Here is a 25,919-nt window from a genome sequence, read left to right as displayed (position 1 = left end):
AAGACTGAATCAGCAGATCTTGACACGAACTTTCACACTAACACGAACTAAATTTCTAATTGACAGTTCTGTGTTCACTTTACAATCCTGTTTTAATATCTAGACATATACAAATACATTTTGCTTCGGTAAGCTAAAAGATACGGTACAATATATAATAACTATTGTAACAGAACCTGTTATAATAATATATATCAAACCAATAAAGCTGTATAAATATCTAAATTTCGATCTAAGTCATTCCCTTATTGATAAATGTAATATTTAAATTTTTATAAATAAATATATATTTATTAAACAAAAAAAAAGTATTTCTCGATACAAAATATTCTTACTCGTCCCAAGAAAATTTTTACTTTTGCCCCGAAAAATTTTTTGAATTATGAATTGAAAACAAAACCTTTCTTGACACAAGAAAAAATTTTCTCAAGACAAAAAAAATTTTATTGCGCCAAGAAGTTTTCTTCTAGTCCTCATAAAATTTTTGTTTTCATTTTATAATGCAAAATATTTCTTACGGCAAGAAATCTTTTTTTTCTGTGTTAGTGTTAATATAAATATTGGGAATGATAAATAAAATATTTAAACCCATAATAAAGTGTATAATTTATACTGCAAAAATAATAAATTGCTGACGTTCTACGTCAAGATACCTCACGTGTGCAATTCAATGTATGTAATCAAGTTATGAATTTATATAAAACACTGCCAAAGATTATAATTGACATGATGTATGACGTGGAAGCTAACTTATATTCACTACACACTAACATACAAGAAGCCTTTTTCGGTATATAGATATTGATGAAGCCCTTGATTTTGACACTTGCACTGAATATTTATGGATCACTGGCGATACCATAAAGTAAAAGTATTAAAATATATATTTTTAAAATGCTAAACAAAAATTTATCTACTTTTTTTTTAGTGTCCAAAATCGAACACTTATTAGACAAATGACCGTTTATCCATAAAAAGTTAATCTTTTGAAATATTTAACTGATTATTATAAATTTCGACAGAAATAAAACTCATTTGTCCAAAACCCAGCGAAGATGTCAATTTGTGATACATGAATTCCTATTTTGGGAAGTCCAAAATTTTGTTGTAGGTTCAAAAGTTTAAAGTAGTATCAGCTATACTTTTTGAATCACTTAGGAGTGTTTACTTTTCTGAAATTTTTCTCTGTGTGAAAATTGCACTGCACATTGATGCACTCCTATCTAATATAGTGAAATATGCTTCAATTTTTTGATAATATTAACCTGTTCAACTTTTCAGCACTCTCGCGTTTTTTAGTGCCTCGCTTGTATTAGAGCAACATCCTATAATTTAAATAGTGTCCTGTGAGCAAAATGTTTATAACGGAAGTGTTAACGGGTTAAAAGAAAAACTTGGCCAAAGTTCCTGATAATTGTATTAGTGCAGCAAAAATAATACCGTTCGCTCACTTGGGTGTGAGAGAAAAAAAAGTAAGAACTCCTGATAAATCTCGAGATCGAAGGGCTAATATTGACATTAAATAAAAGACGGAATATTTTGAAATTCGATCATTTAATTTTGTAAATACAGATATTATTCCTATTACTTTAGAGCATTATAGTGGCAGAGTTCAGAAAGACCGCTTTTAATGACCCGGATGCGGATTGCTCCTCCTCTACGTGTCAGATTCGATGTCAAGAAAAAAATTCAAGAAAAAAATAATGAAAAGAAAGAAAAAGACCCCAGTTCAACTCGATTCCAAGGTAATTCTGATTTTATATCCAACCCCTTACCACTGCTATCAGATTACTTCGGCCTTTAAAACTAGCTATCTCATGTTTTTTTACAGGTTTCTAAATAAAAAACCAATTTAATACCTGAATTTTCAAAAATTACGACTAATTTTTTAGTAGTTATTATGATGTCTCTAAATTAAAAATAAATTTTATAATAAAAATATAAAATTTTAAATTTATGGTGTAAATTATATCAGGAGATGAAATTAATTTAAAAGCCGACTAAAAGTGACATCTGTGGGAGTAATCGGAAAAAATTCAACGGTAAAGTCAAATTCTACTTGACTTAGGGTAAATATGGGAATATTTACGATAACCTACGGCTAAAAATACACGACTGCTACCCACCCTGATAGCCTAGTTGGCAGCAAGCTGATGACAACCTATAGCAGCAACTTATCATCAAGTTGGTCGCAAAAATTGGCATTTCTATTTCCATAAGTTGATGGCAACTTTCGCGGAAAGTTGGTGACAACTTGTAGTCAACAGTTACAAAAGCTGAAAGTTGTCAACAACTTGTCATTAAGTTAATCACAACTAACGTACACCAACTTTCTGATCAAAAAGTCTAGCTATCCGGCAACAGTTAAACTAAAGCAGATATTTTATGTATGCGTGAGATCAAAAATTGAGGTATCAAATATTGACCTCGGTGAGAACTTTCTAGATGATCAACATTTTAACTTGAAAAATTGAAATGACACTTGACATCTCGATGACGTCTAGTAAACATAAAAAAAATTTCATTTTAACTTTTTGCTTTCCCACTCTATGTAAAATAGCAACTTTATTTTTACGTCAAATTTATATGTTATTTTACATAGAAGAGAGCTAAAAAGTTGAACTGAAATTTGTTATATATACTGTACGTCATCGAGATGTCAAAAGTTTCATTTCGATTTCTGAGCTGAAACTCTGGTTTTCTGGGTATATATAAATTACGATTATTATTATATTTTGAATAACTAATATAAATTTAGAATCATTTATAAATAATTATAATTGTTATTATAACAATCTTGTTGATATTTTATTACGATAGACTATAACCCTAACGGCACAAAAAAAATGTTTACTTTTTGTTAAATTTAACAATTTAAGTTAAAAATTGATTACATGATCATAAATTGTCGACTTAAATTTAACAAAAAGCCAACAATGTTTTTTTTATGCTACTTGAGAATTATTAAAAATCTATCAACTTACTGATAAATATATTTCATTAAATCATTATCTCCAGCAATGTATACAAATTGACAAGGTTACTAATATTTACCCGAGTTCAATACAAAAAAAAAATTTATCAAAATATTATTAAAATTTTTTTTGCTAATAATATTTTATGCGAAAAAAAAATTCAACTAAATTTTTTCTGAAGTATAAAATCATCATATTTTGTATATAAATTTTGTCTTATAACCCCAAGGTGCAACAATAAAATTCACCCCAATCTTTTTAATTCAAGCTCAATAAACAAAATTCTTTGAAATTTAGAATTTTGTTTTACCAGAAATAAAAATAAAAAAATAAAATAACACTCACCATCGTAGATCTCAGGCTCTGGCTGGATCCAGCAATTTCTGTGAAAAAGAAAAAAAATTGATAATTACAAATGCATTTTAATATTCATAATTAAAACTCAATGGAATAAATTTAAAAAAAAGTACTTGCTGATATTAATTACGAAGACGAACTTTTTAAAAGATAAATTCTTAAAATAAATATGAGAATGATAAATAGTATGGCCTTCATATATTTATACTCGAATTTTTATAAGAATACATCCACTCGCGTATTGTATAAAAACTTTCATTCCAAGTACAGAAATAATTCCCGAGATAAATAATACGGCAAAAAACTATTACACGAAATAACACAAAAAATTTAATTCTAACCCAAGATTCCATCAACACGACTAAATTTTCCCGACTACTCAACTACAAAAATAATTGACTTTTTCACTAAATTGTAAGTTCTAGTACTAATTTAAATTTACAAGGTTACGATAATAACAAAACATTAATTAATAATAACGTAAAACATATAAAAAAAGTTATTAAAAGAATAAAAGTAACTACGACTGAACCGTTCTCATGCAAACCGGAAGCTCTGATGGCGAGTAATGCGTAGTCACGACGCGCATCCATTTAAAAGTAGCAAAAGTGGGGATACGGGGGAGCTTATTGGCCAATCAAAAATTCCGCGCGAACGTACAGTAACCCGCGAAATTTAAATTTTCTTATTTTTCTGAACAAAAAATGGCGCTGCAGTCGTTTTGAACGTAAAAAATTATATCAGGCCTTGTCGAGCCGGTAACTACACAACTACATCTAAGTCTTCTATTATCTTACACACTAAGTAATCAAATAAATAAAAATAAAATACTTACATCCCACTTATCAATTAAATAATTATATAAGTAATTAACAGCTATCAATAAATATATACATCACATACATATCACGTACACATTTAATCAAATTAATCAATTAGTACAAATTAAAAAAAAAAATAATAATTGTCTATTTATGTAACAACCAAGTGGTATTGCGTAAAGCCAGTCAATTAAAAGCCGGCTCGAGGTTGTCACGCATTTATAATCTCTATTATTTCCTGAAACCTTAAGATTATAACTATAAGACTGCAAAAAAAAACTATTATTGATTGAAAGTATACATTTTTATACATAACATACATATAAATACACAGATATATATTATATACATATATATCCATATAAAACATAAACAGATGACTCTATACATCAGTCGCGCCATTACCGCTGCAGGACGTTCCTCGTTGTCTTGTTTAAAACGAAGTTTTCACTTGTCTCCAAAAACGATGGTTATCTCTGTAAGTTTTTTTTTTTTTAAATATATTTATTTCGATGCTTAAAGTAGCAGACATCAGAAACTTTAAATTTTTACAAACTAATTAGCTGTAAGTAAAATAAAATTTTTATAAGATGCGCAAAAGATTTTTAAAGTATTGAAGTGCAATTTTCTAAACTTTTTCCTTGGGTAGTTTAGTTGTTTATTTATTTAAAATAAATGTTTTCTTTTAATGGCTGCTACTTTCAGTATCATTATTTATTATGCATGTACTGGTTATTAATTTATATTGAATAGGTTGGTGATAAAATCCCGTCAGTTGATTTGTATGAAGATGCACCCAGTAATAAAGTAAATGCGGCAGAACTTTCTTCTGGAAAAAAAGTTATTATTTTTGGTGTTCCTGGTGCCTTTACACCCGGATGTTCAAAGGTATTTTATTTTTATTATATTATTTTTATTTTATCTATTTTCAATTTACATTTAATGGCGACAGTCATGAATATTTATCTACACATGTAGATAGATACGATCAGCTGATTAGTAAGTTAGCGGTCACTTGAAAAAATAAAATGTTACGATAAAAAAAGTGTTGGAAATAAAAGTAATGAGTTAAAATGTATTTTATTTTTTTTATTTATAAAATATAATTACGTAATATTTATACATAGTAATAGATAGAACGTATATTTAGTTGATCTATGTCGCGGTCAAGCTGTAGAATAATCAATATGAGTGTTTATTTATTTATTTCTAATTATACGTTACATAAATTTGCCATGAAAAGTTATTCTTTACGTAACAATTACTTTTAATCAACAATAATAATAATATATACTTTTTATATCTTAAGAATAGATTTATATTATTTTAATTTATTTTTATGCAATATGTATGTAAATATTTTTTGGTAATTACAGACTCATTTGCCAGGATATATTGCAAAAGCTAATGAATTGAAATCAAAAGGTATAGACGAAATAGTTTGTGTCAGTGTCAATGATCCGTTTGTTATGTCTGCGTGGGGAAAAGATCAAGGTGCTGAGGGCAAGGTAAAATTAGCATTAAATACTTGTAATTTCGTTAGTGTCTTATCAAGATATCCTTATTCGTGTAAAATTATCCACCCGACAAATTCAAATATTTATCAAAAATATGTGATAAAATGTACGGATAAATTGGCTGCACATAGTTTGTCGCGGATAAAATAATCTCTGAATAACTACAAATTTTAAGCTTCGCACGAAAAATAGTGTACTTGAAGATTAAAAGTTTTTTTTTTTCTTCAAGTAGCGTAGAAGCATTGAAGATCTTTGCAATTAAAAATATGCACCCAGTAATTATTCTTATTCAAAATACTATGGTGCTATAGTAATGCTGAGTCATGTTGTCCATATAACAGAAGTTAAAATAATAAATACATGCAAAAATTATTATGACCATAGTAAAATTTTCAATGGGTTCAGTAATTTGTGACAATCGTTGTAAATTTTACTGTGGCCATAGTAATTCTTGCATGTGTTTATTTCAATTTCCGCCAGGAGGCTGGCATGGCCTGGTATTACTATGACACCGTAGGATTTCAAACAAGAATAATTTTTCCGTTTGCGAATGACTTTGATCTGAAGTATACATGTTAGTAACTTTATTATAATATAATTATGTAAATAGGTACGAATGCTTGCCGATACTAACGCTGAATTCACAAAGGCTCTTGATGTAGCTATTGATCTTGCAGTACTAGGTGGTACTCGTAGCAAACGTTACTCTTTGGTAGTAGACAATGGAATTGTCAAAGAAGTCAACATTGAACCCGACAATACTGGACTCAGTTGCTCTCTCGCAGATCATATCAAAGTTTAAAAAATCCACTGTTTAATACTTTTTTATTTTATTTCTTAAATTATTTAGATAAAAACAATTAAACATTTGAATGATATTTTAAATAGTACAAAAAAAAATGTTGATTCCTGCAAACATATCTTTAGCTTCTTTTTTTCTATTCAATCTTTGCTTCTCTTTCCTTTTTTATAATTTGGAATTTCAATAATTTCACAAAATATCTAATTAAAAATTTCTAAGTATTCAGTTTGTACTTTTTATAGAATCTAGAAAATGTGAACAATAAATGCATAAAAATAATTACTAATGTTTTAATTATTTCTTTTGTATATTTTATTTATTAATTTACACCCAAAAATATTTATTTATTTATTTAGTTCATATGCTAAGGCAACAGCCAAGTGGTAATTTGTACAAAAACAATAATACAATCACGTAATTTCAATATAAATATAAAATACATTGTAAGGAACCATTTAAATATATATTTAGCAATACAATAGAATAAACAGGCCTATTAATTACTATTTAATTCAAGGTCTAGAAAAAAATTTAACGCTTTAATTTTAAATGTCTCAACGGAAAGTGAATTTATGAAATCAATCAGTAGCTCTTGACATAGATGAATAGCCGATACAACGAATGAGTGCTCATGGGTGGTAGTTGGAAAATTTGGCATTTTAAAATTAATATTATTATTCTTCATTGAGAGTCTCTTTGAACGCCTGATATCAGCATCTTCATCACAAACAAGCTACGAAGAAATTTAGGTTCTCCATTCTGCAGTAGCTTATAAATACAGATTATACAGGTAAAATATTGTGGTTAATTAATATGAAATAAATTGTGAGTTTTATTTGATGGATTGTACAAAGACAGACCAATAGATTTGATTCAGCAGAGTACCAGTCTCTGCTGAGTCCTCAGACAAACTGATTTTCTTTTAACATTACATTAATTATATACAAAAAAGTAATAGTATTGCATCTCAGGTTCCTTATGGGAATGTCGAGTCAGTCCAATTCTCACCTATGTAGACACTGTTTTGTCTGCGGATAAACTGTCGACGTTTTAAAAATGCTTATCAGTGATATTTCTGTTCAAACGGATCAAAAACTATAAATGAAAAAAAATAATTAAATAAAATGTATTTATTTATTTAATAAATATCACGGGAATGTAACAACAGTAGTAAAAAAATGTATATAAACAGTTTAACTCATGATTATTTTTTTAAACATCATTAATATTTAATGTCCTAACGTTTTATCAACAACCCACGTGTTCAATCAAGCGTTTATATAATAAAAGAAACATAACTACTGGTAGTTGAATAAATTATAAACAAAATAATTTTTCTATCGTTTATTAATTATAAATTTAATAATTACATTAATTAAACATAATTGTTATTAGTAATAATGTATGAAAATTGACTAACGTATAAAATAATGTATAATATTGAACATATATTATTAATAAATCAATTGATTTAAGCTCGATTAATATTAGTTATCAATCATGCTTAAGGGCATTCTCAGATAGTGTCTCCATTTTTTAAAAATATTCAATAACTCAAACGCCATAACCGCATTAAAGTTTTATTAATTAATTGGAAAAAATTAAAACATTATTTGAAAAAAGGATAATTTTGCCGAGATTTCAAATTTAAAAAAAATTAATTATAGATGTTATCAATTAGAAGTAAAAAAAAGTTTATTACATAGATTTTAGCCTACAAAATTTGAAAATTCAAATTATAAAATTGATATGAAGATTTTACTGAAATCTATTCATCAAATTTAGTTTAACTCCTGATTGATAAAAACTCTAAATAATTTTTTTAAATTCATATCTCAGTGAAAATATCCTTTTTTCAATTAATGTTTTAATTCTTTTCTAATTAATTTATAAAATTTTGATACGAGTGACAGTTCATCATTGAATGTTTTTGAAAAATGGGAGGTATCGTCTGAGAATTTCCTTGCTAATCTTAAACACAAAATGACTATCGTAACTCATCAAGAAATAAGATAGTAGTAAACTAAAGATAAAAAAAAACGTAACTGATTACATTAGTCATGGAAGAAAATCTCTGATAAACAAAAAGTTTATCGATTTCGAATTTATAAATAATTTCCATTTGAGACGCGATAATATTAAAGTTACTCTAAACTATTATCACTGTAGATTTGTATCTTTTGGCAAACTAATCTTTGTTTTTTCCTGTTACCAAATCATCGTAATACAAAAAAGTAATAAAAATAGTTAAATAAAATAATAATTATTGTGCTGGAATCTGATTTAATTCCATAATTGGCGGCGGAGGAGGTACGTCAGCACGTAAATGTTCAGTAAAATCATAAGTGATGGCCTTGAGAGCGATATAACCGCCAGAACCACTGCGTCCTTTGTGGTAGATACCAGCTCCGGATAACGGAAATGGTGGATTCGTTATCACAGGCTGTATATCTAAAAATGGTATTGTTGTTTGTGCTGCATCTTTGTCTAAATCAGTTGGCCCGAAGTTTAAAAATTGATTAGACTCTGAATCAGGAGACGATTGCTGTTTTACGCGTGTCGGGATATCTGGTTTAGATATCACTAGTTCGTTTCTAAAAACAAAATAATAAATTCAATATTTTATTCTATTTTTTCGATCGGTATTAAAATTACAATTCTTTTAAATTTTGAATACTTTATAATAATAAAAATTAATACCGGATTTTTTAATAATTGAATGGACCTTAACATCAACTTGAAAAAGTCGATCAATATAAAAAAAAAAATTTCGTATCATAAAATAGCGAATACTCTAAAGGTAATATAATACTATAAATTATTGTAATTATTAATCGCTAAGTTACTTTATAAAATTAAAAATAAAATAATGCAGTTAAACAAATATTATTTGACCTTGTATGTATTTGAAGATAATTTTTTATTTGTTTATTAGCTTTTAATCGGTAATTACAACAAAGACCAAAGTCTTGTAACATTTAAATAAACAAGTTTTTAAATTCAAATTCAAATAAATATCAGTCTCGTATCAATGTCTGATGATTAAAATTTCTTGCCTAATAATTACCTTATTTACTGGAAAGTTTATGTTTACTTAGAATAATATATATCTGCGCACTTTAATTCGTATCCCTATCAAGAAATCCATGTGGGATTGCATGGGATCCCATAGGAATCCATGTAGAAAAATATGGATGTATGTAAGAATCCATAGGAATTAAAATAGGTATGTATGATATGTATTCCCATACAGGAACTTGATACTTTGTATGGTATTTGTATTAATGATACGTGACGCTTTTCGTTAGTTTTTCTAATTCCTATTTTATATAAAATTCTCATATGGGTTTTGACATGGAGCAGATTCCCATAGGAAGCCATCGGAAAAATCTGCATAGGAATCCATACTAGATTTCGATATGGATTTAGCGGTGACCGGTCAGAATATTCATCATAAAAATATCCAATGCAATAATATCCATTGAAAAAATTATCCATTTATGCTGAAAATTAATGACTTATAGATATTTTTTCCACTAGAAATTTTTGCACTGGATATTTTACATTAGATATTCTCCCTGATTAAACAACTGAATCCGATCGAATTAAACAGAATTAAATATTTAATCCAAATAAATTCTGTTAATTCGGTACTTGACTAAAAAATGAATTCTGCCCAATTCGGCAGGAAAACCAGAATTTGTTCAAATTAAAACGAATTTAAATAATTCTATTCGGTTTAATTCTGATTAATTTGAAAATAATTCTACAATGTCCGGTTCTGAATCCAAATTAAACTGAATTAAAGCGAATTTGAAATTTTTAAATCGGTTTTATTCTGTTTAATTCAAATTCAAAGTTTCAATTCAGTTGAATTCTGTTTTGCAGAATTCAACAGAATATAACAGAATTAAAATTTTGAATTCGGTTGAATTCAGTGGTTTAATCAGGGCTGGCTTAAAACCGGATTTAGCATGGTATGGATTTCCATATGAACCCATGTGAGAATTTATGCTGGATTCCTGAAGGAAACCATATGGGAATCCGTTTGAAAACGCCATGTAGGAATCCACATAGAAATCTAGGCTGGATTCCCATGTGGATTTTTTTGATAGGGATATTCTTCAAGAATTTTTTAAAAAATGAAACTTATATTTTATCAGTTACATTGACGTATGATAAGTAAATAAAAAATCTTGTGATTTTAAAATTCTATAAATAATAAATAAATATAATAATTGAATCATAATTTTCATATAAATATAATAAATTTTTGCTTCTCACACTTTGTCATTATATAAATATATAAATTTTTAACGGTTTATTTGGGAAACCTGTTTATGAAAAAAATATAAATGTGCTAACAAATATGTGTACATGTATAAATACCTTTTTTCACTGTTGGAGAAAGCAACATTAGTGTTATCATTACTAATCCAAATGCTTTTTTCCAAAGGTTTAATTAATAATCCAGAAGTATAATTGAATGGAGTAATGCGTATTTCAAAATTTAAATGCGCTCCTACCATTCTAAATCTCACACCTGGTTGTGTATAAAAAATATATATTAATATATTAAATAATATTATTTTTAAACATTACTCACCAGTTAAAACATGTTCAGTAGGTGCAGTGAGATCATCCAAATCAATGGCACGTTTTTCCCATGATAAAGTGTGATAATCTTCACCGTTCACAATACCACGGTCTAAAATTGTATAGTTATCAACTGGTTTCCATGAACCACTATTTTCTAAAATTTTTCCTCGTTCTGATAATGTACCCTCGTGAATTTGTATATGAATTATTTTATTAACTTTTGTAAATTTAAATCCAGTAATAACTCTATTATAAAATTATAAATAATTAGACAAATAAATTAAACTAATAAACTAAAATTATTACGATTTATATATATTTTCTATATATGTATATTATAAAAAAAAATTCACAGTTTCTTGGATAGTACAACGTTTTGTCGGTTTTTCGACTTTTTCAAGTACTGAAAAGACAAAAATTAATAATTAACATGTATATTAGGGTGTGCCATTTTAGGGCAACTTTTTTTTCAATGCACTAACAGCTTCTATACTTGCAGGAAGGTAAAACAAGATGACTGTTAAAATTAGAACCCTTAATATTAATATTGACAGGATTCTCATCGCGAATTTCTATTTCCCATTTGAATAACATGGAAAAAAAAATTAAAGTTTGGAATTTTATACCTCGGCAATGACTCATTGTTCAGGCAAGTTCGAGAGATGATTTCGTAGGGAATTAAACGCTCTGCAAAAAAATTCTCTTATCGATTCTTGATAAATTCATCTATTCAAAAGTTATTGGAGCTTGAAGTCAAGTTAGAGTAAATTTCGAGATCTTTTTACTTTTCCGGCGAAACTATCAGACTTATCACAAAATGTCACAAAATTTTTTTTGTAGACAATTTCATTCTCTACAAATTATCTTTGATAAAGTTTTTTTCAAATTTCACATAACTTTATAGTTATTTCCATTTTAATGTCAAACTCTTAAAAAAAATAGTGTTCTGATCGATTTCAAGAGATTGACATTAAAGTGAAAATAACTACAAAGTTATGCGAAATTTTAAAAAACTTTGTCAAAGATATTTTGTAGAGAATGAAATTGTCTACAAAAAAGATTTTGTGATAAGTCTGATAGTTTCGTCAATAAAGTAAGAAGATCTCGAAATTTACTATAAATTTGACGTCAAGCTCCAATAACTTTTGAACAAATAAATTTATCAAAAAATGATAAGACTTTTTTTGTACAGCTTTCAATGCCCTACGAAATGATCTCCTGAACTTCTCTGTACAATAAGCCATTGCCAACGTTTAAAATTTCAAAATTAAGTTTTTTTCCCATGTTATTCAAATGGGAAATAAAAAATCGCGATGACACATCTGTCAATATTGATATTAAGGTCTCTAATTTTAACAGGCATCTTGTTTTACCTTCTTGCAAGTATAGAAGCTTTTAGTGCATTGGAAAAAAAGTTGCTGTAAAATGACACACCCTAATATACATGTTAATTATTAATTCTTGTCTTTCCAGTACTTGAAAAAGTCGGAAAACCGACGAAACATTGCATAAAAATTGTAAATAAACGTTAATTATAACACCCACTATCCAAGAAACTTTGAACTTATTTCCATTAATAAATTGAACTAAACAAATTATTTGAATAATAAGAATGAAGAAAAATTACTTGTTGTTAGTGACATCAGAAGTAACGTCTCGTAGATTGAAGTAACGATCAGAACTGGAATTATGGTCATCACAGAAACACATACAATAGCTGCAATGCCAAAAGAGCCATCGCCACCAGCTGTCAACTTTTTTAAGTGGATTTTTACAACTTCCTTTTTTGCCCAACACTCGTCCATTTTCATATTCTATATACTCGTACCTTCGATTACTGTTCTTATTCTATTTTTTTTTTGTCGAATATATAATAAAAAAAAAACAAATATGAAATTATTATTCAAATTTATTTATTAGTATTTTACGAACCATAAATTATTTCTCACCGATGGACAAATCCACATGTCTGAATCAACGTACTGACAGTGTAAGACTTTTCCATTGCATTTGCGTTGTTGAGAGCAGAATAAATTGTAATTACATGCTTGGACATTTGAGTATGAATAGTAAGCACAGTTTTCACGGCATGTTGCTGATGGATTTAAATCAACTTCATTTACTATGTAGCCTTGGAATAACTGCTTCAACTCAGTGTAAGTCACATCTAATTTTAAATATTAAAAAACAATACAATTATTATTTATAATTGAATAACTTGAATTATTTTAATAATACCATCTACTGGTTTATCTGGATCACATCTCCAAAGATCGCGTGGTGCAAATGCCATTGCAGTACGTACTGCTCTTAATGTGTCAGAAACTCGTGTTTCATAATCACGAAGTGTTTTTATTCTTTCGTCTTCAAAAGTACCTGTCAATAATTAAAAAAAAAATTACATTTACAATAAGCGGAAGTAATATTTTATATTTATAATTTTAAAAATAAGTAGTAAAAAAATACTGAATGAAACGAAGTTTCATTCTTTAGTTTCTTTTCTTTTTCTTAAAAAAATTTTATCAAATTTTTTATTACTGTCCGAACTTTTTTAAATTCCAAGAGCATTTTTTTTTTTTTAGTAAAACTTTAGAAAACTTAATAAAGTTTTACTACTTTTATTATTTTTTAAATCAAGTACGACAATTTTTACTTGTTGACAATAATATCAAACTTTGTTCATGTCATAAAAAAGTGCTTAACTTTATTGAAACGTCTCGTCAAAAAAATTTATTGAAATCAGCAAAAATTTTTGAAAGAAAATTTCGAAGAAAAAAAAATTGATTTGCATAAAAATTAAAATCAAGTTGTAAAGTAAAAGACTTAGTAGCCCATCAGCGAACTAGTACCTGATCGTACGTCTATATATTTAGTAAAATTTAGTAAATATAGGCATACAAATATATATAATTGAGTGCTAGTTCCCTGATTGGGTACTGGATCTTTTACTTTACATGGCAAATTATTTTAGAAGGTATTTTTATCAATAAAATAAGATTCAGTACCCGATCAGGGAACTAGTACCCGATTATTCATGAATTTGTATATCTATATTTACTAAATTTCATTAATTATAGGCATACGATCAGGTTCTAGTTCCCTGTTCGGGTACTATGTCTTTTACCTTAACAAGAATATAAAAAAAATTTTTTTTTCATAAAAAATTTCAGTGTAAAATTTATTATTGACAAAAGTATGATAACGGTTCAAATAGATTTTTTTTTCTCTTTATTTGTCGTCAAATAGATAAGATTAAGAAAAGCTGATTATAGTTTTCAAAGCAACAGATAAGCAACAACTACATAACCATTATCTAATTTATTTGTTAATTAACAAGAAAAAAGAGAAAATATTTTTCAAGTAACTAATTATGTAATTTACTATGTTCATTATATGTTACTTGAAATAAATAAAAATTTTAATATATTTTAAGTATATTGATTGTTTACAAATACCTACCATTTTTATGCACACGAAGTATCGTATATGAAAATTGCATCATCATGTACCCCCTAAGTTCACTCATTGCAATAATATTATACAAATTATAAAGTAATTGCTGTGGAGACTGTTGCTCGTCACATATTTGAGATTTTGCTTCCTACGAAATATAAAATGAAAAAACCACATTATTTACACATCCCAGCACATTACTCAGAAAAAATATAAATTTCTAACAAACGTTTTTTTGTGATAATTAAATAATTTTTTTTTCAATAACGTACACTGTAAAAAATTAGCGGAGGGAATCCAGGGCAGATGACTGTCTATTTATTTATTTCCCTTGAAGTAAAATTTACTCCAAAGGGGAGTTTTTTTTAATATTAAAACTCCAAATCGGAATGAATTCGGGTTTAAATAAAATCTACATTACTCCGAAATCACTCCGTTAAAAAAACAAACTCCTTATTTACTTCGCATGCGAAGGGATTTTTTTTAAACTCCGGGATTCCGAGTGACGGAGTGAATTCGGATTGAAATAAAATCCGTAATTACTCCGAATTCACTTTCAATTTTTTACAGTGTATAAATAATTGATTAATGCAAAAAAAATTTAATTTGTTAAGTAAATGAGTATCCGAATTAATTAAAAAAAAAAATATTCAATTATAATATAATACTAAAACATTAAAAGTAATTATTATTGGTAATTAATGTAGTAAATAAAACACCTTGTAAGCATCAATGAACAAATTTTCATGAATAATATTATCTGAAATGCGTTCCAAAGCTTTTGGAATCGATACATCCGGGTGTGTAAAAACAGCATCAGCGAAATTAATCCAGTAATTAATATTCAATGGTTCAAAGTTTTTAGTAATAGCATGTAATTTTAGTAAAAAATTATTACTATACATTCCTTCAATAATATTCATATCTTTCTGTACTAATGCCCATGATCTTAATGAGTTTAATGAATTCATGTGACGTTTACCCATACTCGAAATTTCATTAGTTAACTTTTCACTGAATCTATCATAGATTTCAAATATTTTTAAGTAAACATCATTTGTGTCACCACGTCCCGATCGTCTGCTTATCGGCAAATCTTTTAATAACAATAAATCATAACGTAGTTTATCAGGAACTGAATAATTATCTTTCATTGCCCATGATGACGCACTAAAAATTAATAACAAAATCCACAGTTTCCCCATTTTTTATTACTATAAACTATCAACTATTTAATAGTTTATTTAAAACACTCCTTTCTTATTTTTATTGAGTATGATACGATAGTGACCCAGTTTATGTAACGCAGAAATCAATAAAAAAAAATTCACCAGCCCGTTAATTAATTACTCAGCACTTACACATTTATTTATGCAAATAAATAACTTTAGCAAGTGTTGTATTTATATTTAATTCACTTCCTTTTATTTAATTATTTAAAAGTATTTATAGTTCGTAAAACATTAGCGAGATAAATATGTTAAACATAAATTCAATTGTACACGCGAGCATGTACAATCACCAACTGCAAGTGAAACCTTGAGAGATCTCACTACCAGGTTTTTTTTTAAATTATTAATTCAATGTAAACGGTACTAATACTAATTGCATATTTTTTAAGTCTTATAAATCATGGCAGAACATTGCCCGATGCGTAATTGTACATTGAAGTTTCCGCATTTGTATAATTATTTATTCCTTTGTTAAGGTAGATCAAGGTATATATTTATAATATATATATTTTGTTAAATATTAATAACACAAATTTTTTTTTAAACTCCAAAATAAATAATATTTTTAATTTAACTTCGCGCAATCATTAATTACTCCAATTTTACGTTAAGTTGAATTATTTGTGAGGTAAAAATAATTTGTGTAACGTAAATATATATTAATATGTATAGCAAAATAAAAAAAAAATATAAACAAATCAATTAAAATTATAAATGATTTATGATACGGTAAAAGTAAACAATGAGTTTGACGTAGGTATTATATTTATGTATGTATATAATTTAAAAATGATCGCGATCACTGATTACGTATCGTGAGTGTGAGTGCGCGGGTATGTGAGCACCGTACGTAAACTATGTATAGTAAAAAGTAAAAAACAACAAGTACATGATCGTTTGAAACGATGCGTGCAACTGATCGAGCGTTTCAGGATTCGGGTTTTACCGTTTTCTCCCACCCACTACGACGGAGGCACATGACAAAGGAAACGCAGGACAACTTAACACCTCCCGCACACCACTCTCTCCTTCTACTCTTTTTATTTTATTATTTACTCTCACGTACAATACTCTCTACTTGTCTTTGCATCACCAAGCACATTCCATATGACCCCACTCAGTGCCCCTTTGCTCGTTCACTCTTTATATACATACATAGTATATGTAAAAACTACTACTAGTAGAGGTATCGGTCTTTATTGTTCATATTTTATATTCAATGGACTCTCTTATCTCTCACAACTACCATTACATATACTTACATGTACACTTATATATATGCTCGCATCTCAACTCTTTATTTTGTAGTCTTTTTTTAATTTTAAATCCACCTAATCAACTTTGTACTAAACAACAACAATGTAAGATTGCAAGTTTATCATTAATAATGATATCAATTATTTTATTTTTCTGCATGAAAGGGTAACGTCAACCGATTTTTAATTCAATTTAATTCATAGACAAACACTGGAAACCTAAAATAAAGTCTTTAGCGTTTTTTGAAACCTTAATAAAAAGCTGAAAATTTCGTATTTTCAAAAATTCCAATCGGACTCTGAGAAAAATTTTTTAAAAATTATCATTTACTCTAAGAGTGCAACAAAAATCCCGTTTATTTTTATGAGTGTGAGAAAGAGGTCCCGTGGCTTTTTCCCTCAAGTCTATAGTAATTTTAGTCCAAGTTTTTCTCTCAAACAAAACATCTAAATGCAAAATTAAGAACGAAGCCGATGCATCACTCTATAATCTATCCTGTTATCCAAGTATGGAATGATCTGCCATCATCTATTGTGTCAATAGAAAATTATAAAGAATTCAGATCAGAGTGATATAATTATTTTCTACAGAAAGACATCATTCAGGTGCACTTTTACGATTATGTATGATATTGATGACTATTGTATAATTTTAATACTTTGGTATTGGAGTCTAAAAAGAAAATTTTAGACAGTACTGTATTCTATCTAGACTGTATCCACTACTGTCCGGGATAGTACTCAGTACTGTCTGAAATTTTTTTTTTCCAGAAAGTACTCAGTACTATCCCAGAGAGTAATCACTACTATTTTTTTTCCGAGTACGTTTTATTTTTTTAAAAATGTTCATGAGTGCGATAGAGAAAAAAGTTCAGACTTCGTTAAATTATTATTCATTATTTTAAATAAAATAAAAAAATTATATACATGTATTTTACCTGACTATTAGTAGCCAATGAACCGAGTAAATTTTTCTTAATAATTAATCTATGAACAGACGCCAGTAAATCCGGCAGAGCGCCCATCTCCAAGGACACTGAAGTTCGTGCGAAATCCAGCCTCGTGTAGTCTTCATATTTATCATCATGCTCGTAATACTCTTTATATTGCTCGTAAATATCACTGATACGTCCTAGTAACTCATTAAGATTATCAAAATCGCGGTTCAACCGCTCACGTTCAGGTACTTTTTTAATTATTTCATCCATTATTTCCCCAGCCTTTTGATCCAACTGCAGCTGTATGGATTCCAGTTGTCGATTGCTTTGTTTAATCAAGCTCATTATTTTTTTTTCCGTTTTTTTTATAAACGCGTAATCCATCTCACCAGTGTCATTTTCATCTTTGCGAATCGCTTCGAGAGATTCCAGAGTACCGACGACAACTTCACGACCTACTCCAAGCATTTCACGAACATCACCGAAGTTCATAAAGATTGATGAACTTTTTTCTGCGCTGATCATCAACAGCACCACTAAAGTAAATCCTAAATGCAATTGGGCCATATTGTGCTTTTGTTTACTGGTTTTTATAAAAAATTTAGGCCGCAACCAACCCAACCTGGGATTTCCAGGTCAACAAACTGTATTATCCCTAAAATAATCACAATATTTATATAAATAGGTCATAGAAAAATAAAGAATAATTGTTATATTTAAATTTAAAAATTAAATAAATAACTAGAAGTTTTTACCTGTCATAAAAATTAATAAAAGTTGTAGAATAAGTGACAGTTATTTAATTTAATGGATCCTTTGTGTTGTCTTGATTTTACTGTTGATGTTGTGTGATGACGGTTGAGTTGTCAGTGGACAGGATGTCAGTGTCCGAAAGTGCTGGTTCAACTGAAAAATTTTAACCCTGCTTGTAAATATAAATTGTAGATGGTAGCTTGGTGGCTTGTTGACTTTTGGTGGGAGGTCTTAGAAAAAAGAAAAAACTGTAACGATGTATTGGATTCTTGTTGATGGATATAGACAAGTGGTAAAAATTAAAAGTAAAGATGAAAATCATGAAATAAGACGAGTTGTAGCTCAGAGAGATGAGTGGGTTTATGGTTTATATTTATAAATTCTGAAATGACCAATCAGAGTCCAAGAATATGATAGTGGGGGACATGAGAATTACAATACAATAAATGCATGTATATATTCTGTGAATTATGCCATTGATATTATAAATATGTGGAATGTATTTGTGTTTTTTTTTACGTGTGTCGATGATGCATTCATCATGGATTGTATGAATAACACCTCGTACCTAGTGGTTCCATTACCAACGCGATGAAATTATTTAATGGAAACTTTAAATAAAAAACAATTTTTGTAAATAAAAATTGATGTGAAATTTTTGAGAATGTTAAATTTTTTGGTTAAAATTAGTTTTTTTTGTATTTTGAGAGTTGATAAAGTAGGGAATAATTATTTAGTTGGTTTTATTTTATAAGTTGGCAGATGAGGGTAACAATTGGAGGGAAAATGAAGTTAATTTATTTAGATATTAATTATTTATAAAAATATTTATTTAAAAAGTTTGTTATTAAAGTTAACTAGTATTTCAATTTGACTAAGATTGAAATTATATCGTTTCTGAAAAAAATAATCAGAGATTTAAATAAGATAGGAAAAAAAATAGAATATGTTAAATTATCATTAGTGTTTTTACAAAAAAAAAGTTTGAATGTAATCCTGTAGAAAATTTAATTATCATTATTTAGTATAATAGTTTATAATAATAATAAACATAGAGAGGTAATAATTTATTGACAGAAATAAATTTTAAATACTTTAATATAATTTATTAAAGAAATCAAAAGTTACTGCGATTAAATGTTGAGAACCAGAAGGGTTTTATCTATTGAAAAATCTAGTAAAAACTACGTGTACAATCGACCCAGAAACAGAATTGCCAGACTGGTAAATCAGCACTTTTCGAATCTCAATTTTTTCAGTGAATCCCTCACATCATTCTCAGTGAATGCGAAAAAATTACTATTTTTTAATTAATTAGTATACGGTGCAATAACTTTGTAATTGTTTAAGCAGTAATTTCTTTTTTCTTTTTCATTGAATCAAATTTAAATTTATCTGTATAATGTTTATGTATATCCAAGTAGCACAGAAACAACTTTGAGACGTCATCAAGATGTCTTTTAAAAGGACAAAACAAATTTTATTTTATCTTACAGCCAAGTTTTCTTAAATAAATAAGACCTCCAGATTTTGGTCCTAGGAGCCAGAAAATTTTTGTTCTTTTTTCCGTCTTAAAAAAGTCATTTTAATTCAAAATTGTTTAGACGATGACTTATTTGTAATTTAATTTTTGTCATCACTTGTGTCAAGTCTTTTATGCAGATATTTGTCTAGTGACAAAATTTCTGTTTTTTTTTTCTTTTGTCAACATTTTGATGCCTTGATAGGTCAAATAAAAACCTCAAAACTACTATCTTATAGATGTCATAAAGCCAAGTGTACTACTTGGGATGTTTTAATTAATTAGTACACTATGCAATAACTTCGTATGTAATTACTTAAGTGGTGATGTCTTTTTTTAGTTTCTGTTTTTCTTTAAATCAAATTCAAATTTCCATGTATAATGTTTATGTATACTGTCGATTGTCGTAAAATAAAATAAACGAGTGATAAAAAAGATTCAAAGTAAATTTTTACTTTTTTAAGAAATTGTTTAATAATAAAATTTAATTTTTATACAAAGTTACACTAATACCGATCTAGTTAAACGAAGAAAATAATCAACGACGAAAAAAAAAATTAATTAATTAAACTATTATTTATAAATCTACATTATAAATACTACTTTATTGAAATTATAAACTTATTTATATATTTAAATCTATCAAGCACATATTATTATTGTTATTATTACAACTTTAATTATAATAAAAATATTTACAAGATTGCTGAATCTTTGGAATAAAGCAGATTCGCATTATGAACAACACATGAATGTTGGAAGCTATCAAGTACATATCATGTGACTTTTTTTCTTTTTTAATTATTTTTTGTTTAGTATTACTTTTATCTTATTTTCAATTACTATTGAAGTTGAGTAGAAATTTTTCGCATGTTATGTAATATCTCACTCAAATAGAATAACTTTTGATTCACATTTTTAAACAATAAGTAATTGTTTCAAAACAATTAATCATTTGTTCAATTGACATAATTCGATTTGAACAAAAAAAAATGATACAAGAAACTTATAAATTTTTTTTTAATAATTTAAAAAAAAAAGTTTTTAGTTTAGTTCGTTTAAATGAGCAAAAAATTCTCCACGATTGGCCAGCTTACAATTAGATAAACGTATAAAAAAAGTAATTGTCAATCACGAGTTGGAATGCTGCGACGGCGTGAGTCCACCAGGATGTTCAGGACTGTGTTTTTGTTTTTTTCGTTTCTTTTCTTTCTTACGTTTCTTCCTGGCTTCTTTTTCTTCGTCGTGTCTTTTTTGTTTTTTGTGTTTCTTTTCGTGGGTATCCGGACCACCGATATCAGTGGTCGCTATCTCTTGTCCAGCTGGAACATCTCCAGGTTTATGTTTATGCTTCTTATGTTTATTCTTGTGCTTCCTTTGAGGTGCTTGATTAACATATCGATATTGCTCAGGTAACTATAATTCAAATTATATTTTTTATTAATAGATGTTTTTTACTTATTTAATCAATTGTTATTTTAGTAGTACACAGAAAATAAAATTCTCGAGTGAAAATAAATATTCTGGATTCAAGAAATTTTTTTTGAAAAATTAAAATTTTTCCAATGAAGTAGAAATCTCTTCTGACCAAGACAAATTCTCTTGACTCAAGAAAATCTTGACTTGGTTCCCGAAAACGTTTGCTTCAAAAATATTTTCTTGACTCAAGATAAATTTTTTTTCTGTGTAAGTAAGAAAAAAAAAAAATAAAATTTACAGGCCCAGGATGTAATCGAAAACCTGACAGTTGAACACTTGTTAATGGAAGTAATTCTTTCCCTCCAATTGGTGGTTTTTCAATCACAGATCTCAAAGAACTGAAAATAAAAATATAATAATTTAATTACATTATTATTTCTAACAGACAAATATACAAGCCAATATCACAGTCACATAAATTTGTAAATAAAATGTATAAAAAATTTATGATTTATCAGAATCATATTTACATCACGACTGTAGTTTTTTTCTAAAAAGATTAAAATAGAACTAAATATCACCACATTTATTAAAAGAGTAATTATTAAATATATGATAATTAAAATAAATACAATAAAAATAAAGAGAGATATCTAATTTAATTTTGATGAATTCTAAGTTAATTTAGGTGGTTATATTTATAAATTTAATGATATCTATTATTCCATAAATAAACCTAGTGGATTTTTATATTTATTTAAATCTTCATAGATAAATTACTCCAAAATTTTAATTTATTTTTTCTGGTTAATAAAAACGATTTATAATTTTCTAGCGGCTAACTCAAAAAATATCTGAGATAAATATATTTATAAACTATGAATATTATTTAAAAAATATATAATTAATAATTGATACCTATTATCTTGATGTCCAGGAGTATCAATAGTACCAGGAAGACTTGGAAGAAATGATGAAAGTTGTTCCTTTAATTTTTTACCACTGAATTTACTATATGAGTGTTCGAGGCCATAATAGGCCATCAAATTAGTTGCTCCAGTAAGTTCACTTTCCCCTATAAGTATTATTATTTTATAAATTAATTATAATAATGATGAAACGTTGTCTATTAATAATGATTTGATTGTTTTTGACCGTCAAAATACCCAAGGGTTTAAATTTAATATACATATTGAATATATTATAATGTCGAATATACTTTTTAGTATTAATAATTGGAGTCTTTACTTTACCCAAGTAACACACTTGGGTTTATGACATTATATAATAGTAGTTTTGAGGCTTTTATTTGACCTATCAAGGCATCAAAATGTTGATAAAAGAAAAAAAAAACAGAAATTTATGTCACTGAAGAAATATCTGCATAAAAGACTTGACACAAGTGATGACAAAAATTAAATTACAAATAAGTCATCGTCTAAACAATTTTGAATTAAAATGACTTTTTTAAGACGGAAAAAAGAACAAAAATTTTCTGACTCCTAGGACCAAAATCTGGAGGTCTTATTTATTTAAGAAAACTTGGCTTTGAGATAAAATAAAATTTGTTTTGTCCTTTTAAAAGACATCTTGATGAAATCTCAAAGTTGTCTCTGTGCTACTTGGGTATACATAAACATTATACAGATAAATTTAAATTTAACTTAAAGAAAAACAAACAAAAACAAAAAAGAAAAAAGAAATTACTGCTTAAATAATTACAAAGTTATTGCACCGTGTACTAATTAATTAAAACATAGTAATTTTTTCGCTTTGACTGAGAACGATATAAGGGATTCACTGAAAAAATTGAGATTCGAAAAGTGCTGATTTACCAGCCTGGCAATTCTGTTTCTGAGTCGATTGTACACGTAGTTTTTACTAGATTTTTCAATAGATAAAACCCTTCTGGTTTTCAACATTTAATCGCAGTAACTTTTGATTTCTTTAATAAATTATATTAAAGTATTTAAAATTTATTTCTGTCAATAAATTATTACCTCTCTATGTTAATTATTATTATAAACTATTATACTAAATAATGATAATTAAATTTTCTACAGGATTACATTCAGATTATTTTTTTCAGAAACGATATAATTTCAATCTTAGTCAAATTGAAACACTAGTTAACTTTAATAACAAACTTTTAAATAAATATTTTTATAAATAATTAATATCTAAATAAATTAACTTCATTTTCCCTCTTTTTGTTACCCTGATCTGTCAACTTATTAAATAAAGCGTAAATAATTTGACTTTGAGATAAAATAAAATTTATCACGCTCTTTTAAAAGACATCTCAAAGTTGTCTCTGTGCTTGGGCAATCAAAGTTAAATTTAAAATAAATTCGTTTAGAGCCTTATTGTAGATGATTAATTAAAAAATACGTTGTATTAAATATGTTGTGTTAAATAATAAAAGCTAATTACCAGGAGGTTCTTTCATCAAATAAAAAGGTCCACTGTGAACAATCGAAGGATTTTTTCCCAGGGATATTGTTGTTTTTAGTGTTCCTGTTGAATCTTGACGTGATACAACAGGGGAACGTGCACCCCTTGGTGATGATTTTGGTGAATATTGTTCGACTTTGCTACGAAATTGATCACCCATCATCATCCCTTCGTTTTAATCGTCTTTTACCAAGCCAAGATCAACACTAAACACTCGTTTCTGTCAATAAAATCAGCGTATTAATTAATTACGTTTAAAAATCTTAGCAATAATTATTAAAAATTATGAAATAAATAGAAAGTAAGATACAACACATTCATAAGTTATTTAATATTAAAATACAAATAAATAAATATTTTTTTTAAAAATATTACACACCCCCTGTTGTTTGGTATAAATATAATTAACAATCTACATTCATTATTTCATTTTATAATAGAACTTATTTTTAAATAAACTAAATCATTGCTAATAATTTAAAAAACAGAATCTTTTACGGTTAACACCGATTAAGAATGACTGAATATTGGATTCTTGATATTCCTGAGATAATAAAACAGAAGGTACTCCAATCTCTGCAATACATCTTGAGGAAAATAACACACAAGCAAACATCAGTGGCGCAATCACGTGTAATTTTCACTTACTATTTACAATTTTTAATTTTTTTACCCGAGTAATTCTTCTATCGGTAGTTTTTTTTTTAATCGATTGTTCATCATAAATTTCAAATTAATTGCAAATTATCATTTTTTTATTTCATATAAAATATAATAATTATTTTTTTTTTGATCTCTTAGTTGATTAATTTATTGTTGTTTGGTTAAAGAGTCATATTATTTAAAATATTGTAAAATTGTAATGGCTAGAATCCAAACGGGTAAAAGGAAAACTATGTCATCGACTTTTGACATTTGGCAACCTTGTTAGCTTTTAAATAATTATACGTAGAATGGAATTTAACTTTAGACTTCGAGTCCACACTGTTTACATGAAAGTATTTAGCAAAAGCTTTCCTATACACTGTTTTATTTGTATATATACACTATAAAAAAATAGTGGAGTGAATAAGGAATAATTTTAAGGTTAAAAATACTGATTGAAAAAAATTGAGAAGTGGTCACTCCATGCAAACTGTATATCTATATATACAAACAAAAGAATTGAAATTATTCAAAATAATTCGAACTTCATCATTTTTAATTCTTTTCAATTAATATTTTTAAAGGATTATAAATTTTCGGGTTTATCTTTTAACAAATTGAAAAAAAAAAAAAAAGAAAAACTAAAAATATGCACATGTAGAAAATTATAAAAGCTGTAGGTGCAATTTTTTGAAATATTTTTTTTTTTTTACAATCGATCGTTTTTCAAAAATCAAAAAATTATTAGACGTCGGTTAATTTCAGTGTCATGTAAAATTCACTCCAAAGGGGAGTTTAATTTGAAATTAAAAATTCGGTTCGGAGTGAATTTACTCTTAAAAGATGTTTATTTTAATATTAAAACTCCCAATGGAAGTGATTGCAGATTTAAATAAAATCTAAATTACAGCAGAAAAAATAAACTCCCTATTTACTTTGCATGCAGTGGTTTTTTTTAAACTCTGGAATTCTGAGTGACGAAGTGAATTCGGATTGGAATAAAATCCATAATTACTCCGAATTGACTCCCAATTTTTTACAGTGTAGTTAACAGCTGTTTCTACCAAATATAAATTTATTTAATTATCAAAATTCCGGATCGGAGGAAATGTGGGTTTAAGTTAAATCTAGATTACTATGTTGAAAAAACAAACTCTTTGTTTACTCCGTATGCAG

The 25,919-nt window shown here is 27.3% G+C and overlaps 3 protein-coding genes across 4 annotated transcripts; 1 reads left to right on the top strand and 2 right to left on the bottom strand.

The window, feature by feature from the left end:
* The first annotated feature begins 4,087 nt into the window (after positions 1-4,087).
* Positions 4,088-6,754, top strand: LOC103572165 (peroxiredoxin-5, mitochondrial). Its single transcript, XM_008550640.1, has 4 exons — positions 4,088-4,631; positions 4,907-5,041; positions 5,530-5,661; positions 6,281-6,754. The coding sequence occupies exons 1-4, from the start codon at positions 4,530-4,532 to the stop codon at positions 6,470-6,472; spliced, it is 561 nt and encodes a 186-aa protein (XP_008548862.1). The 5' UTR covers positions 4,088-4,529; the 3' UTR covers positions 6,473-6,754.
* A 1,047-nt stretch (positions 6,755-7,801) lies between these two features.
* Positions 7,802-19,077, bottom strand: LOC103572407 (uncharacterized). 2 transcript variants are annotated; one of them, XM_014441327.2, is made up of 9 exons: positions 18,706-19,077; positions 17,951-18,605; positions 14,531-14,672; positions 13,310-13,447; positions 13,021-13,238; positions 12,699-12,919; positions 11,079-11,317; positions 10,862-11,015; positions 7,802-9,066 (listed from the first exon to the last, which is right to left on the bottom strand). In XM_014441327.2, the coding sequence occupies exons 2-9, from the start codon at positions 18,515-18,517 to the stop codon at positions 8,736-8,738; spliced, it is 2,010 nt and encodes a 669-aa protein (XP_014296813.1). In that variant the 5' UTR covers positions 18,518-18,605; positions 18,706-19,077; the 3' UTR covers positions 7,802-8,735. The 2 variants fall into 2 exon arrangements, with proteins under 2 accessions (XP_014296813.1, XP_014296816.1); XM_014441330.2 differs by lacking the exons at positions 17,951-18,605; positions 18,706-19,077 and adding an exon at positions 15,244-16,777.
* Positions 19,078-20,730: 1,653 nt separating this feature from the next.
* LOC103572159 (mediator of RNA polymerase II transcription subunit 19) lies at positions 20,731-24,690 on the bottom strand. Its single transcript, XM_008550626.3, has 5 exons — positions 24,478-24,690; positions 24,078-24,318; positions 22,563-22,719; positions 21,943-22,042; positions 20,731-21,641 (listed from the first exon to the last, which is right to left on the bottom strand). The coding sequence occupies exons 2-5, from the start codon at positions 24,262-24,264 to the stop codon at positions 21,357-21,359; spliced, it is 729 nt and encodes a 242-aa protein (XP_008548848.1). The 5' UTR covers positions 24,265-24,318; positions 24,478-24,690; the 3' UTR covers positions 20,731-21,356.
* Between the last annotated feature and the right edge of the window lie 1,229 nt (positions 24,691-25,919).

The sequence above is a fragment of the Microplitis demolitor genome, chromosome 3 (genome assembly GCF_026212275.2).
Source record: "Microplitis demolitor isolate Queensland-Clemson2020A chromosome 3, iyMicDemo2.1a, whole genome shotgun sequence".
Taxonomy (NCBI): domain Eukaryota; kingdom Metazoa; phylum Arthropoda; class Insecta; order Hymenoptera; family Braconidae; genus Microplitis; species Microplitis demolitor.
The sequence above is the reverse complement of the archived record's forward strand: the minus strand, read 5'-3'. Positions and strand labels throughout refer to the sequence as shown.

What these genes read in the sequence shown, in the direction of transcription:
- LOC103572165 (XM_008550640.1), top strand. Translation starts at nt 4,530, where the DNA reads ATGACTCTATACATCAGTCGCGCCATTACCGCTGCAGGACGTTCCTCG. An exon ending in CAAAAACGATGGTTATCTCT is followed by an intron (nt 4,632 to 4,906) that starts GTAAGTTTTTTT and finishes TATATTGAATAG; the next exon opens with GTTGGTGATAAAATCCCGTC. An exon ending in TTACACCCGGATGTTCAAAG is followed by an intron (nt 5,042 to 5,529) that starts GTATTTTATTTT and finishes TGGTAATTACAG; the next exon opens with ACTCATTTGCCAGGATATAT.
- LOC103572407 (XM_014441327.2), bottom strand. Translation starts at nt 18,517, where the DNA reads ATGGCCCAATTGCATTTAGGATTTACTTTAGTGGTGCTGTTGATGATC. An exon ending in ACATGTGGATTTGTCCATCG is followed by an intron (nt 12,920 to 13,020) that starts GTGAGAAATAAT and finishes AAAAAAAAATAG; the next exon opens with AATAAGAACAGTAATCGAAG. An exon ending in TCTGATGTCACTAACAACAA is followed by an intron (nt 11,318 to 12,698) that starts GTAATTTTTCTT and finishes ATTTTATAATAG; the next exon opens with AGTTATTACTGGATTTAAAT.
- LOC103572159 (XM_008550626.3), bottom strand. Translation starts at nt 24,264, where the DNA reads ATGATGATGGGTGATCAATTTCGTAGCAAAGTCGAACAATATTCACCA. An exon ending in CCTGGACATCAAGATAATAG is followed by an intron (nt 22,043 to 22,562) that starts GTATCAATTATT and finishes TTTTATTTTCAG; the next exon opens with TTCTTTGAGATCTGTGATTG. An exon ending in TTCGATTACATCCTGGGCCT is followed by an intron (nt 21,642 to 21,942) that starts GTAAATTTTATT and finishes TTTGAATTATAG; the next exon opens with TTACCTGAGCAATATCGATA.